Source organism: Sycon ciliatum, chromosome 7 (genome assembly GCF_964019385.1).
Source record: "Sycon ciliatum chromosome 7, ocSycCili1.1, whole genome shotgun sequence".
NCBI classification, from domain to species: Eukaryota; Metazoa; Porifera; class Calcarea; order Leucosolenida; family Sycettidae; genus Sycon; species Sycon ciliatum.
In genome coordinates, this window is record NC_088649.1 from 31,017,117 (window position 1) to 31,032,491 (window position 15,375).

General features: G+C 44.7%; 1 protein-coding gene across 1 annotated transcript in view; it reads left to right on the forward strand.

Annotated features, from left to right (window-relative positions):
- Window positions 1–15,375, forward strand: part of LOC135821325 (uncharacterized) — a 246,864-nt gene that overhangs the window by 10,815 nt on the left and 220,674 nt on the right. The window contains exons 4-5 of the mRNA XM_065334383.1: window positions 2,886–2,951; window positions 9,121–9,234. Of these exons, the coding sequence (XP_065190455.1) occupies window positions 2,886–2,951; window positions 9,121–9,234 (180 nt within the window). The remainder of the gene's footprint in view (window positions 1–2,885; window positions 2,952–9,120; window positions 9,235–15,375) is intronic.

Consider the following 15,375-nt stretch of genomic DNA (forward strand, 5'->3'; position numbering starts at 1 on the left):
GGCCTTGACAACCAGGACTGATTTCTCAGCATTTGCTGCGTACCCATATGCCGGTCCTTTCTGTCGCAGAATATCCCACCAAGCGCGTAGTCGTTGTGAAGAATCAACACATAAAACGAATCATCAGATACAGTATTTACAGAGTCTGTCACTCAGTAGGATCACTGCACTGTGCAGGTTCACTGGATGCGTGCCTCCGCCGCCACTAGCACAGCAGGGGACTCAGGCATGGCAGGAGCAAACCTCTCCATTACACCTAAATTTTCGTAAATACCAAAAATATGTAAAATCACTGTCAAATTAAAAAATCAACTTGTATGTATCTATTATTGCACGATCAATAATATATGAAATATAGAACAATTAAAAGACCGAGGTCCCCCGAGGTCTTTTGCGAGGTCCATATTTCATATATCGACCGATTATGAGGGCAATAATAGATTTATCACGACATGGCATACCTAACCTTTTGATCTGTGTTAAAAGGAAGAAATGAATACTATTGTAATAGCACATCGTATGTACATATGCACTTTACATTGGACATTACTTCTCTATAAACAGAATGTTTCAGTTGTCACTTGTAGTATGTTCCCCAAATTCTTTGACTGGGAATCTGACAGTTTGGGCTCAAATCCCAACATTTGGCTTCAGATTTTTCTTCTTTCAGTTCTAATTTTTTCTAAGTTGAGGAAAAAAGTTCTAAGTCCTCGGGCTAAGATTCGTCACCTGGGTTCGAGGATTCTTCAGAGTCGCCGCGGAGAGCTCGTTTTCACGAATGGAAGCCTCTTCATTCGTGGCACACTCCGAATCCGTCAGTTACACATCTATTTGCAAGATACACATGTTTTGTCAGGTACACATTTTTCCCTTGATTCATGATCCATGCACGTGTGCGCAAACACACCCGTACGCCAAGCTACCGGCCGTATTCGTAATTGCCATGTACATTTGCATTACGACTTGCGAAACCTGAATTCTGTTTTCAAAGAAACGATTACGAGCCGGATCAAACTTTCGTTTCGCATTCGATTCGTAGCAAATGCGAAAGGTGCCAAATATATGCTGATATTTGACCGCTTAGAGATCACAAGTTTCTGTGGGGGTCAATAATAAGAGAGTGATAAACTGGTATACCGGTAGTACATTGTACATACATAACATGTACCGGTATACATATGTGGAGCCTTTTGGCCTTGCTTGGCGGAGATATTAGTGCAAGAGCGTTTTTGTTTTTTTTTGTTTTTTTTGGTGCCATGCACGCCGAATTTATCCTTACACCGAAAGGTCAGGGGTTGGCTTTTACCGAAATTTTACAACACCGAAAATAAGGTGATATACAGTAGCAATAAAGACACAAAGGTGCAAGTGCGAGAACTCAATAAGCCCGACATGTAGTGCGACAACAAGAGACAACCACTGGACATAACTAACGAGGTAACTAACAGCCTAAGTGTGAATTTAATTAGCTTCTGCTTGCAAAAGGTTGGGTTTCTTTGTGTGGATGTATACGGCTTCCAAAACATTCAGCAAAAATGAAGGTCAATTGTTTCTGACTGTATATCCTCTACTGTAAAACAAGTTATCGACCAAAAAACGTTTTTTGTAATGATGACATGACTACGTGCGGAAAGTTTAACGATGGCTACCTGGCCACCCATCTGTATGCGCATCTTTTTTCTGGTTTAAAGGGGAACTGTCACCAAAAAATTTCTTTGTCATCTTGTGGTTCTTTGGCTCCTGATCACGATGGTGTTATCCGTTTTTCTCTGCGATGGCTGGAAGTGGGTGCACGTGTGCCTTTTGAACTGTAACACAGATGGGTACGTCGTACCGAAGGAGAATGCCAAAGAGGCAGAGACCCACGTGCAGCTACACAGCCAAATCAAATATGAAGCAGCTGAGCTTTCACCTTTTGACTTCTTCCGCGAGGATCTAAGTTTTATTTTGTGAGCACGGAAGTACGTCGTTGTTTTGAACTTTTCGTGTGAGGAACAACACGATGATGAGTGCGTATGCAGAAAACAGTACTCCTCCGGCCGGCGATAACACCACCAACCTGAGTCCCAAAGGAACGCGATGTAGGTACGTGAAGGCGATTCATCTGGCGATGTTGCTGAAGATGCAGATGACAAACTCGGACGTCTTTCATTTCAGGGCCGGTTGGGCAACACCGCCACCTTCAGCTTCGATACAACGACATCATTTTCAAGCACGAGGTATGTGTGTCACACTAACAGCAAACAAACATCCTTCTACTCCTTCGTAATCACAAATAAAACAAAAGAGCTAGAGCTTCGTGGAGGAAGTACCAGTGCGACAAACTGCTGTCGACTTTTGTTTATTTTGTCCCTTTTCGGCGTTCTCATTGTGTACAACGTACACATCAAGTGTCCGAGTTCAGAAGGCAAGCGTGATCGACCAGCACACGGGCTGGACTTCGTTTTTGACGATGAATGTACGCGTGGAGGTCAAGTCCGGCGTGACGTCACTCGGTACTTCGGGACAATTTTGGGGACCTTCTTTTCAAGTTTTCACCCACTTCCAGTCATTGCAGAGAAAAACGAATGACACCACCGTGATCAAGAGCCAAAGAACTACAAGATAAGACAAAGAATTTTTTTGGTGACAGTTCCCCTTTAACAGTAGTGACAGTGGAGGGTGGTTGTTCTTAACTCGGATCCATATGCTCCTTTCCTTTTTCTTTATATCACCGGCTCAACATCCGAGTTTCATAAAGAGTTATTAGTTATTACAATAAATTATACTGACTGGTAATATTTCTGTGAGTTGTTCAAGAGCTCATTCTCGTGTCCGAAGAAATATAACTGAATAGTCTGTAATACCCTATGTGTCTGCACATCTGCGTACTTTGATCTTTACAGCTTACCACCTTTTCTGCCCAGCGGGAAAGAAGTTGGAATGGAGCATTTTTTGGGGATATTGTGAAGGTGAGTAGTATTGTCCAGAGGATGTTTGCTATGTTTCTACCCAAAGGCATTCGACAGCACAACCAGATTTGAGCTTACTTATCTTACAGCAAACACATTCCATCAAATGATGCAAAAGATCTCAAAAATTGATAAAGCAGGTGCAGAGCTCAAACGTAGTCAAACAGAGAGTGTTGAGTGGTCTTTGCATACTGTAAAAGAAGACATTTCACATAACAACTAAACTATCGTAATCCAACATCATCATTATTCATTTTTCTCGTATCCTTCTCATACATATTCATATAGCAGATTTCTCATTTTTGGTAGGAATTGGAGAATCCTCTCTCCAGTGGGAAGGCAGTCTTGCCTGTGCCCTGAGCGAATTGAAATAAAAGAATACAACAACAACAACCATCCACAGCCGGTACACTCACAACAAACACGGTATGGGAACAGCAGCGCGCAGAGATTCGTAACACCTTGGTTATTACAGATCTGCCAGAAAAGGACACAGAAGATTTACAGCTGATTTTGACAACCCTCATCCCGGACATGGACAATGACTTGACGAGACAACAGCAGGAGCTACGCCGCCGCATACTAAAGTATAAAGTATTTCGCACCAACTGTGTCGAGTGCGCACTGCCCTATGATGTCATCATGCTCAAGGGCAAACCCTTGAAGCCAGATCAAGAGCTGCCTCCTACAATGACCAGCCAGGTCAATGCGCACCCCACACCGACAACAGCATAGGGATGTCTAAGGCTCCCCCACCAGACAGCTCCGCAGCCAAGTAAGCAGCCCGTGAGTGGCACTCCGCATAGCCCACATAGCAGCATAAGAAATAAGATAACTGATATCACCCACATCCTCTATCCATTCAACGCACCCAGTCTGATTGACATTCTTGCAGTTACGGAAACCTGGTTAGATACCAGTGTGGCTGACGCTCTTGTCCATGTACCAGGCTACACGTTATATCGACATGATAGAAAACTCATCAAAGGCGGTGGTGTCTGCTTTTTCGTCCGTGAAGCAGTAAGAGTACTGAGCTGGTATTCCCATTTCCAGTATAGAAGCCCTATTCCTCAGAATTTCCAACAAGTGCAAATCTGTATTGGATGTGTGTACCGACCACCATCAGCACCAGTTGCCTTCTGGGAGGATCCGGAACATATACATGATTGTACTTCACAAGTATATGTAGGTGTAGTATTTACTTGTTGCGTGTTTCTGGCAGTGATTCGGCGGAGTACTGTCGAAGCACTGGCTGCACTGGTACACTAGCTCTGGCCCGTCTGGGCGTTCTTGAGAGATGAAAAAAATAATGTTCTCTACTATGGGTTTTCTTGACTCTTGTTACTTCGTGTGTTCTGGCTGTGACTAGTGCATGCAGAGCGACCTTTCGCGGAACTGTGCTAGTCTTTGAGTAGGCTACGTCGTGAGAGAGAGAGAGAGAGAGAGAGAGAGAGAGAGAGAGAGAGAGGGAGAGAGGGAGACAGAGAGAGAGAGAGAGAGAGAGAGAGAGAGAGAGAGAGAGAGGGAGAGAGGGAGACAGAGAGAGAGAGAGAGAAATACCAAAAGGGAGATATATATATATTGCCTGAAGAGTGCTTTTGCACGAAACTCAGAGTAGCAACAGTGAGAAACTTGGAGATCCTTTGTGTCTGAGTGTATATATATATATATATATAGGCTCGGCCTCATTTCCTCTGTGCTGCGCTGATGAGTTCACAAAGAACGAAACAGCATGCTGTCCGCAGATTGAGTATTTCGCTCCTGCTCTTGTAGCAGTTGAGCACTCTTGCGTGGGGTAGTGCCTTTGCTGTTTGCGTTATGCAGAGCTCACTGACTTGTCAGTTTGAGCACTCTGGCAAGGTACGTTCGGGCCTGATTGGAAATTTTTATTTTCATTGCTATCAGGCTCGGCCTCATTTCCTCTGTGCTGCGCTGATGAGTTCACAAAGAACGAAACAGCATGCTGTCCGCAGATTGAGTATATATATATATACTCAATCTATATGGTCCCTGGTTCGAGTCCTGGTGGTGACAGTCAATTTTTTCTCCAGACTTTTTCCCGTTTGTCTCTTTCCCTCAAACCAGTTAATATATATATATATATAGAACAATAGAAGTATTTCTTGCGTCGGCAAAAGTGCTCAATGTCCTAAGACAGAGCGGGGTTATACACTCAGACACAAAGGATCTCCAAGTTTCTCAGTGTTGCAAAAAGCACTCTTCAGGCAACTTACTCTTCTCTCACATCAGTATCCCTTTACATACACCTGACACCTATCCGTAGCGCTAACCGACAGCCTTCCAACTTGGCACGACAGGACGTCGAATGTCTCAGTACTCTTGTCAGTTTTGTGCCTAGTTATTGCACTTTCTGACTGTATATAGTATCCAGTTACAGTGATGGAGAGTTACTCTTAACTTGTATCCATATGTCCTTTTCTTTTCTACATTATTATTATTATTATTATTATTATTATTTGAAACTCGGGTATTGAGCCAATAATAAAAGTAGAAAGGAAAAGGACATAATTATGGAAACGAGTTAAGTGGTGGAGAGTTACTCTTAACTCGTTTCCATAATTATGTCCTTTTCCTTTCTACTATTATTATTATTAATATTATCATTATTAACTGGTTTGAGGGAAAGAGACAAACGGGAAAAGTCTGAAGAAAAATTGACTGAGTCTGTCACCACCAGGACTCGAACCAGGGACCCTCGCTTGTAGCCAGCGATGCTCTAACCACTGTGCTATGGTGTAGTCGTCATCCCAGCAGAGTTATTATTATTATTATTATTATTATTATTTGTAAGAAAGGGTTTGCTCCCCACACCGGAGCTCGCGCTATTCCGCCGAGGTTTGCCGAGTCGAAGGTTCGATGGACTTCTCGTGTGCTCTGGATGGCAGTCGTGAGTCAGTCAAGTGTCAAGTAAAGTCGGCGGAATAGCGCGAGCTCCGGTGTGGGGAGCAAACCCTTTCTTACAAATTATCGCCGAAGTCGCAACCACTACTTCGTATTATTATTATTATTATTATTATTATTTTCACTAGGCTGAGGGAAAGAGACATTATTATTATTATTATTATTATTATTATACATCATAGCGTAGGAGCTGTGGCATCATGTATGATCCACAGCAAGAAGGCAGCAATGCCTGTACCTATGGTGAAGTAAAATACAGGTAACAACATACTAAACTACTATTTGCACGGCTGGCAAGAGGATCGGCATAGTCCACATTGAAGTCTCCGATGAGAACTGTGCTCGACTGTCTTCCTTGCATTGCCTTTTCCTGTAGTGTTGAAACGAATATTGGAATATTCGAACATTCGTTCGGTTGGTCACATTAGCAAATTCTTTTTAAAGTCGCATTCGAGTATTCGTGACGTCACTTCGAATGCAGGGCACGTACATACATGCACGCCAAACACAGTACAGACAGTGTGTACAGCCTGCCTGTGACGTTGTACTGCATGTTTGCACTTGTATGTGCATCAGTGTCAGCCCAAATTTGCTCGAGACTTTTCGATATTATGCCGCATAATTTTGCTGCGCTTCTTTCGATATTATGCTTGGCATTGCCGGGCGGACACGATATTTTGCTCTGAATATGCTCAATGACAGCTTCAAAAACGCCAAATTCGGACCAAATTTTGGAGAAAATTTAAGAAAAACATCGATATTTTGCTCGGTTTTCCTGGGTTCACATTTCAAAGTGTGAAGATTGACCTCACAATGCTCATCACCAAGCTGTACATGCACGTACCTCTGGCGCTGGACATGAAACTTCGAGTATCTGCAAAATCACGGTGAAAATCTCCAAAATTTTCGAAATTATGCTCAAAATATGCCGGGCAATTCTATTTCTAAAATCTTTCGATATTATGCCAAAAGAATTGCCGGCAAATTTGGGCTGACACTAATGTGCATACCGGAGTGCCAATGTTGCACATAGCATATATGAACTTCGAAGTAGCCTTATGTGGCAGTGCATTTTATGTGGCACTACCGTTTGTCATACCTAATAGTAATGACAATATCCATCAAATGACTGAGAGGAGGGCATGTGATCATCCGTGTTACCAAAAGAATATTCCTACGTTCGTTCGTTAAGCCAGCGAATATTCGGCTACTAGGTTTGACATTCGTTTCGATGTTGGCTTGGAATGCATCCCAGTAAGCCACTGACCTATCTGGTGGACGGTATGGACATCCCACCAGGGTATTCTGCTTTTGCTCCATGACCTCAATCCACAAACCAGATCAGCACGTCGTTTGACACGATTCGTTTCACGACACTCAGTATATGCAAACACCATCGCCATGCTGTAGTGTACGATCTTTCCTAAATAACTTGTAGTGAGGAATAGACACCTCTCCATCATTTACATCAGCAGCTAGCCATGTCTCAGCAACGCCCATGACATGCACACCATGCTTGGAAATGAAATCTTTGAGTTCGTCGAGTCATATCTTTCACTAAAAAAAAAGAAGTTAATTATCATATCCGTAACTCACGACGGCCGCTAAAACCCGATAAACCCTAGCGGCAGATGCAGCGCCTAACGGTGGGGGTGAGTGGGTAAGTCTCACAACCACTGGCACAAGTGCCGAAAACGACCCCATTAGCTGCATCCATCACTTTCACTAACTTCAAATGAATTGCTCTGACAATCCAAAAAGTAAATAGGCAAGCCCATACCTCTGTCGATTCACCATTGTCATTGCGAACGTACATTGGACCGAAATAGTCAACCCCTGTATAGGCGAATGGTTTGGACCTGGAGATCCTCTCCTTGGGGAGGGGTGGCATTACGGGAAACCTGAAAGGTTTACATTCCCATCGCTTACACATCACACATGACTTCAGTATGTTTCTTACAATTACACGACCACTTGGTGTCCAGTATTCACCTCGGATTTGCGATTTCGATAGGGTGTGTTAAGTTCCAGAATGCATTATCCGCTCGTGGTAAGACTAAACGACAAGTTTCGTAAACAAGCTGAGCTTTGTTTGGATGTTTCGTGTGAAAAGGTAATTCTGACCTGTCCAAGCAACCACCACAGCGGATTATTCCATCATCGTCCTTGAAAGTACCAAGAGTTTTTCCATTCTTCTCCAATTCAGTATCGTGTTTCTGTTGTGTGCACTTGACCCAAAGGTTTCTGGTATCATCCGCAGTCAGTCATTGTTTTTCACCATTCATTTGTCGATTGATAAACCGATTAGCATATGCAGCTACCCAAAGTAACCGACTCAGTGACGAATACGCTGATTATACCTATGTCCAATGGAGTGTGATTGGTTTCCGAAGGACCCTTCGAAGCCACAGCAGCAACTGCCACTGGTTCGGATGTGGTTGATGCAGGACCAGACTCGTTTTGATCCGTATTCTGTGGCCATTCTTGAGTGATTTGCGCAACCCAGTCTGGACCATTCCACCGAGTATGTATATTTTTTATTTGAATTCGCAAGTACACACTGGACCATTCCACCATAGTGTACTAGTAGCCAACTCAGCTGTGGATACTCTACCAGACGGGAGATCAGCTGTATTTTCTGATGATGGTACGTAAACGAACAATATCTGGTGCTGTTGTCGGATCTTTCTGAGCCGATTCTCAACGAAGGTCGGGCGCGTCTGGTTGTGATTCTGAATCCAACCAAGGACACATTGTGAATCTGTCTGACTCAATCTGACCACAAGCGCGTTGCATCCAGCTCGGAAGGCAATTCTTTTGTCAGGAATTTCATGATGCGTGGACCGATGAGCATACCGGAGTTATGGACATTTATGTGTGTTGCGTTTTGGATCGTTGGATTTGTGGGATGCAGGCGGCCGTCATGAGTTCCCTCAATGACGACACATTGATTTACCCTGCCAGTCGTCAAGCGGTTACAAAAGGGTCTGAGGTAGCCTTGTGAGCTATAATATATGCTGTGTCAGTGTTAGTATTTATTACCACGTTATGGGTGCAAGGGTGGCATTATAATCATGAACCGGTGGCATCTGCTCTCAAATAGCGAGAGTTGGCTTAATTGTGCCCAGGGAGCTTCCCCCGACGCTTATCTGCTACAATCTTTGCTAAACCAATCAAAAATATCTTCCGATGCCTATCCCCACTTCCGAACTGCAAGTTCTGTCTCTTTTTGCTCTGTTTGGCTCAGATGTGAATGAGTGTTCCTTGACTCCGACCATCTGTGTAAGGGCAACATATTACCTGATTTGTCAAAACAGAGACGGTAGCTATAGTTGCGAGTTGCCAACTGAGAAAGGTCGCTGTAAGTAACAGGGATTAAAAATAAGGATATCTTTTTTGTATATGCTCAATCTGTACACAAAGTGTCTGCGAAAATCGGAGTAACGAAGAAGGCTTTTTTCTGTATAATAATATGTACCCAGTCTGTATATGGGCCTCAACCAGCAGAAACAGCCCTTAGGGCCAACATGTTCAAAATCTCCTTTTGGTTAAAAATTTGGTGAAACACATCTCCTAAAGGACCTCAGCCGAGAAAAATTCCAATATTCCGATTCAAAACGTGTGTATACACCAATATACAAGATGTACTCCTAACTGGTGCTATTTATGTTTACGATGCAGGTGTACAATATTCAGCATTCTAAGGTGGGTGGGCTCTTGACTACCTTTGAAACAGTGCAGTAGGCAGCTAGAATGAATGACAAAGAATAGCTGAAGAGTGCGGAGACATGATCGACATATTCGCAGCTGCATCCTGCGTGGAATCGTTCCGCAATCTCGTCTTCCATTTCTTCCTCAGCAACTGAAGACATGGCGTCACTGCCGTCACTAGCCCCAGACTCAGTATTATTTATTTCAGGTGACGACTCTTCATCTTCCGACTCTGACGAGTCATCGGCCACCTTGAGCAGGACATGATGGCTGCGATTCCGCCCCCGCTGTCGACATGGATGTCGGAACCAAAGAACGTCTCATCCTCACTCTTCAGCGGCTACTTCAGCATCCACTCCCCACCAGGCTCAAGCTAGCTGTACACAATGACAGCCGCGTGTGCTCGGCGAACAGCTCTGGCAACCGAAGCCATTGCAACAAGATCAAGGAACACTCGAGTCGCAACTCGACACCACTTCAACTTCAAAATAATATAACTTCAAGCAAGGAGCTCAAGAAGAACGCTGTCGCGCTGCTCGCACTTCTCAGCGCGATCAAAAATCGTTGAACGTCACAAATCGACCTCTTTCTCGAAAAAATTACGAAACCTCTTAGGGTGCGTTCTTATATTCTCTAGCTTCTAGAAGAAGAAGAAAAGAGAAGTCGAAGAAACTGGGATTACTCAAGAACGGGTCTCGAAGAATTCGGAGATATTTTGCACATGTCAAGCAAAATGAAGCGTCAAAGGGGCCGCGATCTTGAGTGATGAATGTATGTGCGTATGCGAAAAGGGAAATGCGTACACTCACAATGAACACGTGGCTTTTAGTCGTAGTTCGCATGCGCTGATCCCAAACCGCGGGAATCTCCAAGTTTCAACCACCTCTGAAGCTTGGAGAGCTTGGAGAGCTTTGGAGAGCCTCCTAAAAGTCGGAGAGGATATAAGAACAGCTCTCGAACTTTTCGGAGAGTCTCCAACTTTTCCGAGAGGATTTAAGAACGCACCCTAAGAATCGTTTTCGCTGATCGCAGCATATATTACATACATAGAGTAAAGCGGAATTCACAGAAGCTTTTTTTGTTGTGCGACACGCGATGCGACAGGCGTGAAACTGGGAAAACACCAAATTGCAGCCATGTCACACCCCACGCAACTGCCGCAACCGAGCCATCGCAGGCCATCGCAGAAGTTGAGCTTGGCTCAACTTTCGCGATGCGATGCGATGCGACAAGCAATTTGGCGTACGATTTTGACCTTTTCTACAGGAAAGTTGTACAAAGGTTCAAGAGTTGCCTATAAATTTGTACAAGTTGTATCAAACCGCGCGAATATCATGGTGACGTACCCAAATCAGCGAGGCGTTGTCGCATCCCTGACTTCTTCTGTGAATGATATTTCGCGAGTTCGCATCGCACGCGTCCGTCGCAGATCGCGTCGCATCGCTTGTCGCATCCCAAAAAAGCTTCTGTGAATCCCGCGAAATACCATTCACAGAAGAAGTCAGCGATGCGACAAAATCTTGCTAATTTGGGTACGTCACCATAACATTCGCGGTTTGGTACAACTAGTACAAATCGCTTGTCGCATCGCAAAAGTTGAGCCAAGCTCAACTTCCGCAATGGCCCGGATTTGGGTGGTTGCGTGGGGTCCGCGATGGGTGCGATTTGGGGGTTTCCCAGTTCCGTGGCTGCCGCATCGCGTGTCGCATCACAAAAAAAGCTTCTGTAAATCCCGCTTAAGATCTTGTTCCACACAGCTGCGGAGAGGGTGCTCAACGTCAAAAAGACAGAGCAATGACACACAAATCGTCAAGCGACGGATAGCCGAGAAGTTCGTTGTTACTCCGAGTTTCGTGCGAAACGACTCATCAGACAACTTCATAATGACACTTACAGTAGAAAACACCAAATAAATAGTCTACATTGGGTTGAAATATTGAGGCATTACAGTGCTCGGTCTGATAAAAAATCTTGCAATAAATCTAAAATCTTATCTGGAGTGAAAATAATTCGGGTGGACACACCCATTCCCATAGCGCTGCACATCACATCCGAACCAGTTCCGTTATTTTAACAACGTTTCGGCACTTGGCCATCGTCAGGTAATAACAATTCATACCGTGGAAGCCACACAAGAGCAGTATATACGCAGAGTGTAGCGCCAAAAAAGATGCGAATTATGTCACCTAGTATGCAGAAGGGGGGGGGGCAGAGAGAGAGAGAGAAAAGGCGCAACTAGCACATCACGGAGGAGAAGCAGCAGAAGGTAGCGCGCATTGTGCTCTGTAAATGGCGTTACGCAGAGTGTAGCGCCAAAAAATAAAATGATGCGAGTTATGTCACCTCTATACAGAGGGGGGGGGGGAGGGAGAGAGAAGGTGCAACTGTGCACATCACGGAGAAGAAGAGCGCTCCGTTGTACTCTACGAAGTGAGGATACATGCCAAATAATTATGGTGTTAATTCTAGCACAGGAGGGGAGCACGGAGCCCCATGAGTCAATGCACTATGAGGTTAAACTTCCATGCCAAACTGTTACCACCAGGGACGCGACGAGGCATCAGAAACAGAATGTATTTGAGTGACCCGCCTCATATTATAATTATTCAGTGATATTGAAGTAGCAGCAGGGGAAGCTGAGAAAATTCACAACAAGTCCCATCCAGTGCTTATGTTCACATGGGGCTTGGCATCACGAATCTCAATCGCCTCGCGCAGTTTGCGACGGGCTCGATCAGGCTCTCTTCCTATTACTTCAACTGCAGAGAATGCACTGCAGGAAGCCTCAGCCCTTCTTCAATCTTATCTGGAGGTCTCGGAATGGGCACGCAAGTTCTTATCTGCAAGCCCTCCTAGTTCCTTCGTCAGCTGGCCCAACTAGGTTGCACTCCACCATGGGTCTGCGCCAACCGCCAGTTTGCACCAGGTTCGGCTAGGGTTGCCTCGCGTTCCAGGGCGCCCAGCTGTGGAATACCTTAACCCAGCGATAAACTTGCCATCTTCACGCTCCGGCAGTTTCGCGTCAGCATGATCCCGCACACCCCTAGTAACTAGAGTACCAAACGTCCTGTTTGATGATCAGCTGCCTTAGTTTCTCTCCACCTCTATCACTGTTACATCCATTCCCAATTTTCTACTGCTTTCTATTTTCATTCGCCACCTTTTCATTGGGCAAATCTGCCCGTTTGGATTGCGAAATAAAATATATACCAAAAAAATTATTTCAATTTTGAAGTATAATAATCTTTGCCAGTAGATTGCGCTCTTTTGAAGCTATTGATGGTGAGGGGGAGCAAGTGATAAACTTGTAAAATTGTGCGATCTAGTGCTAGGTCTAATAATCTGCACTAACGGACTGCGCTCTTTTGGAGCTACTGACGGTAAGGGTGGGGGGGGGGGGTGATAAGATTGTAAGATTGTGGAGGTGCTTTCAACGTGGGACTTAACTTAGAGTTTATGTAACGCCCGTACACTTTGCTAGCATGTACTTGCTGTTGTGCCTGCACTTCGAGACGAATTCGCGCCGCGAATTCAGCAGTATGCTTTTGTCCGCAGTGATAATGTCCAGCTTAATGATAAAATATGGTGGTAAACACACACCTGGCAATATGGCGGTAAACACGCGCTTGCCCACACACCCTTTCTGCGCTGCAAAGTACTGGCACAGAGCTTTTTTTGCACCCCTGACGCCAGGCATGCGCTATCATCTCAGGCCTTTGTTCCGTGCTAGTGCACCCGGGATTTAGGCGCTCGAGTTACAATAATTAATATTTTTACACCACTTGCACACAGCACCCTCTCCCATTCACTCTTTATTTATTTAGTTTTATGGTTTTACTAGAGCCACGTAAACCCGTCATGTGTGAGCCATGAATATGGGGAGTGGTGACGTGTCATGGGATGCTCTGCCGACCTTGGGTGTCGGCTTCATCACATCCAAGCGCGCCAATAGCAGAGAGAGAGAGAGATAGAGAGAGATGGACAGAGAGAAATAGCGAGCTCTCTCTCTTTTTCCTCTTTCTCTCTTTCCCTTTCTCTCTCCCTCTCTTTCTCTTTCTCTCTCTCTCTCACGCTCTCTCTCTCTCTCTATATCTCTCTCTCTTCCTCTCTCTCTCTCTCTCTCTCTCTCTCTCTCTCTCTCTCTTTCTCTCTCTCTCTCTCTCTCTCTCTCTCTCTCTCACACACACACACTCTCTCTCTCTCTCTTTTCTCTTGATGACGCGTCGAGGGCCCTGGATTAGTTTAAAGCCCGCTGAATGTGCTCTAAACAGGTCCGCACAACTTCCAGTACGCATTATAGTACTGTTACGGTGCAGATAATGAACTCTGCATAAAATATACGGTATGCCTGTTGTGCTGTCGGCGAGTGGTGGCATGGGAAGAGCGGCGACATCACTCTATCGCCGAATCGCGTTATTGAGAGCGGACAGGAGGATGGAGCAGTACTCCCAAGTAATATTTTACATCAGGTGCCGTCTTTCATTTGCCCTGTTGTGATAATGCATCATGTGTTTGTGGGGTTCACGAGGTCTTTACCATGAGTGATCGGTTCGGCTTCCGAAGTCTGCTGAGCTGGTTGTCGCCGAGGCCCAGGCTGCTCGCATGTGAGAATCTATCAGGGTAGGTTCACATAAGCAAAACCGGCACCGCAAGACATCGGCGGTGAGCCAGCTCCCGATCCGTTGCGCATACGGTTCGAGCACCAAATCCACTACAAAGTAGTACAGAATGAGCCCAAATGATTCTTTGTTTCTTCAGTAGTTCAAGGTCTTTCGGTGATGGCCACTCGGTGCTACTTTTTACTGGAGATCTTCTTCTACACATTGTATTTGCAGTCTAGTAAGCGATTGTGTCGAAATTATGCTTGCAAACGTTGATGAAGTCACAAGAACTTGTCAATGTATCCATCATATTTTATATTTGTTTCAATTGTATTTGTCTCATAAGTTGCACAATGGTCAAGCAGATCATCCGAGAAGGACGGGCTGGTATGCTGACTTATTTGCCACCTTGAAGCGACTACAAAAATGGCGAACGGACCTCCTCTCTAGCTTCAATTTAGAAAAAATACTTCGAAGTAAGTATTGGTTTGATATTTTGACAAAGTCTGGCAGCCGCAATTACCGGCGCGAACGGTTCACAAACCACTTTTGGTCAAAATTCTTCGGGATCGGCGCCGGGGCAGATCGCAAGAGTTCGGCACTGTCCAACTTTGTTACGATTGCACTGGTTCACATACTAGTAATTGCAATGCGCCGGGAGAGGTTGCAAGAGGCCCACTCCCGGTGACTCCCGGTGCGTACTGGCGATATGTGAACCTACCCTTAATATTATTATATTTACAGTAAGTATCGTTTATAAAGTGACCGGATATAATGATATACCGGTTATAGTGATAGAACACGTCAAAATCAAAATCAAATCAGAAAAAATACAGCTAAAATATCACTATATACACTATTATCGGCTATACCGATATATCGCTTATTGTGATGGACTTCAGGAAGCAAACCATATCAAATGTACAGGAAAATATCGCATATAATGATCAAGAGTGATGATCACAAAACAATTGTTTTTTTCGACGTACTCATAATCTCTTTTTGCACCAACCCATTATTTTACCTGCACACACATGTCCGTTTCTGGCTGTGCTACCCCTTGCAATGTGCTCCCTTTGTATGCTCTTGTCCGTTTCTGTATGCACATGTCCTTTTCTGGCTGCGCTACCTCTCGCTCCCTTTGTATGGTATTGTCCTTTTCTGTATCTTTCTGCACGCTTTTTGTCCGT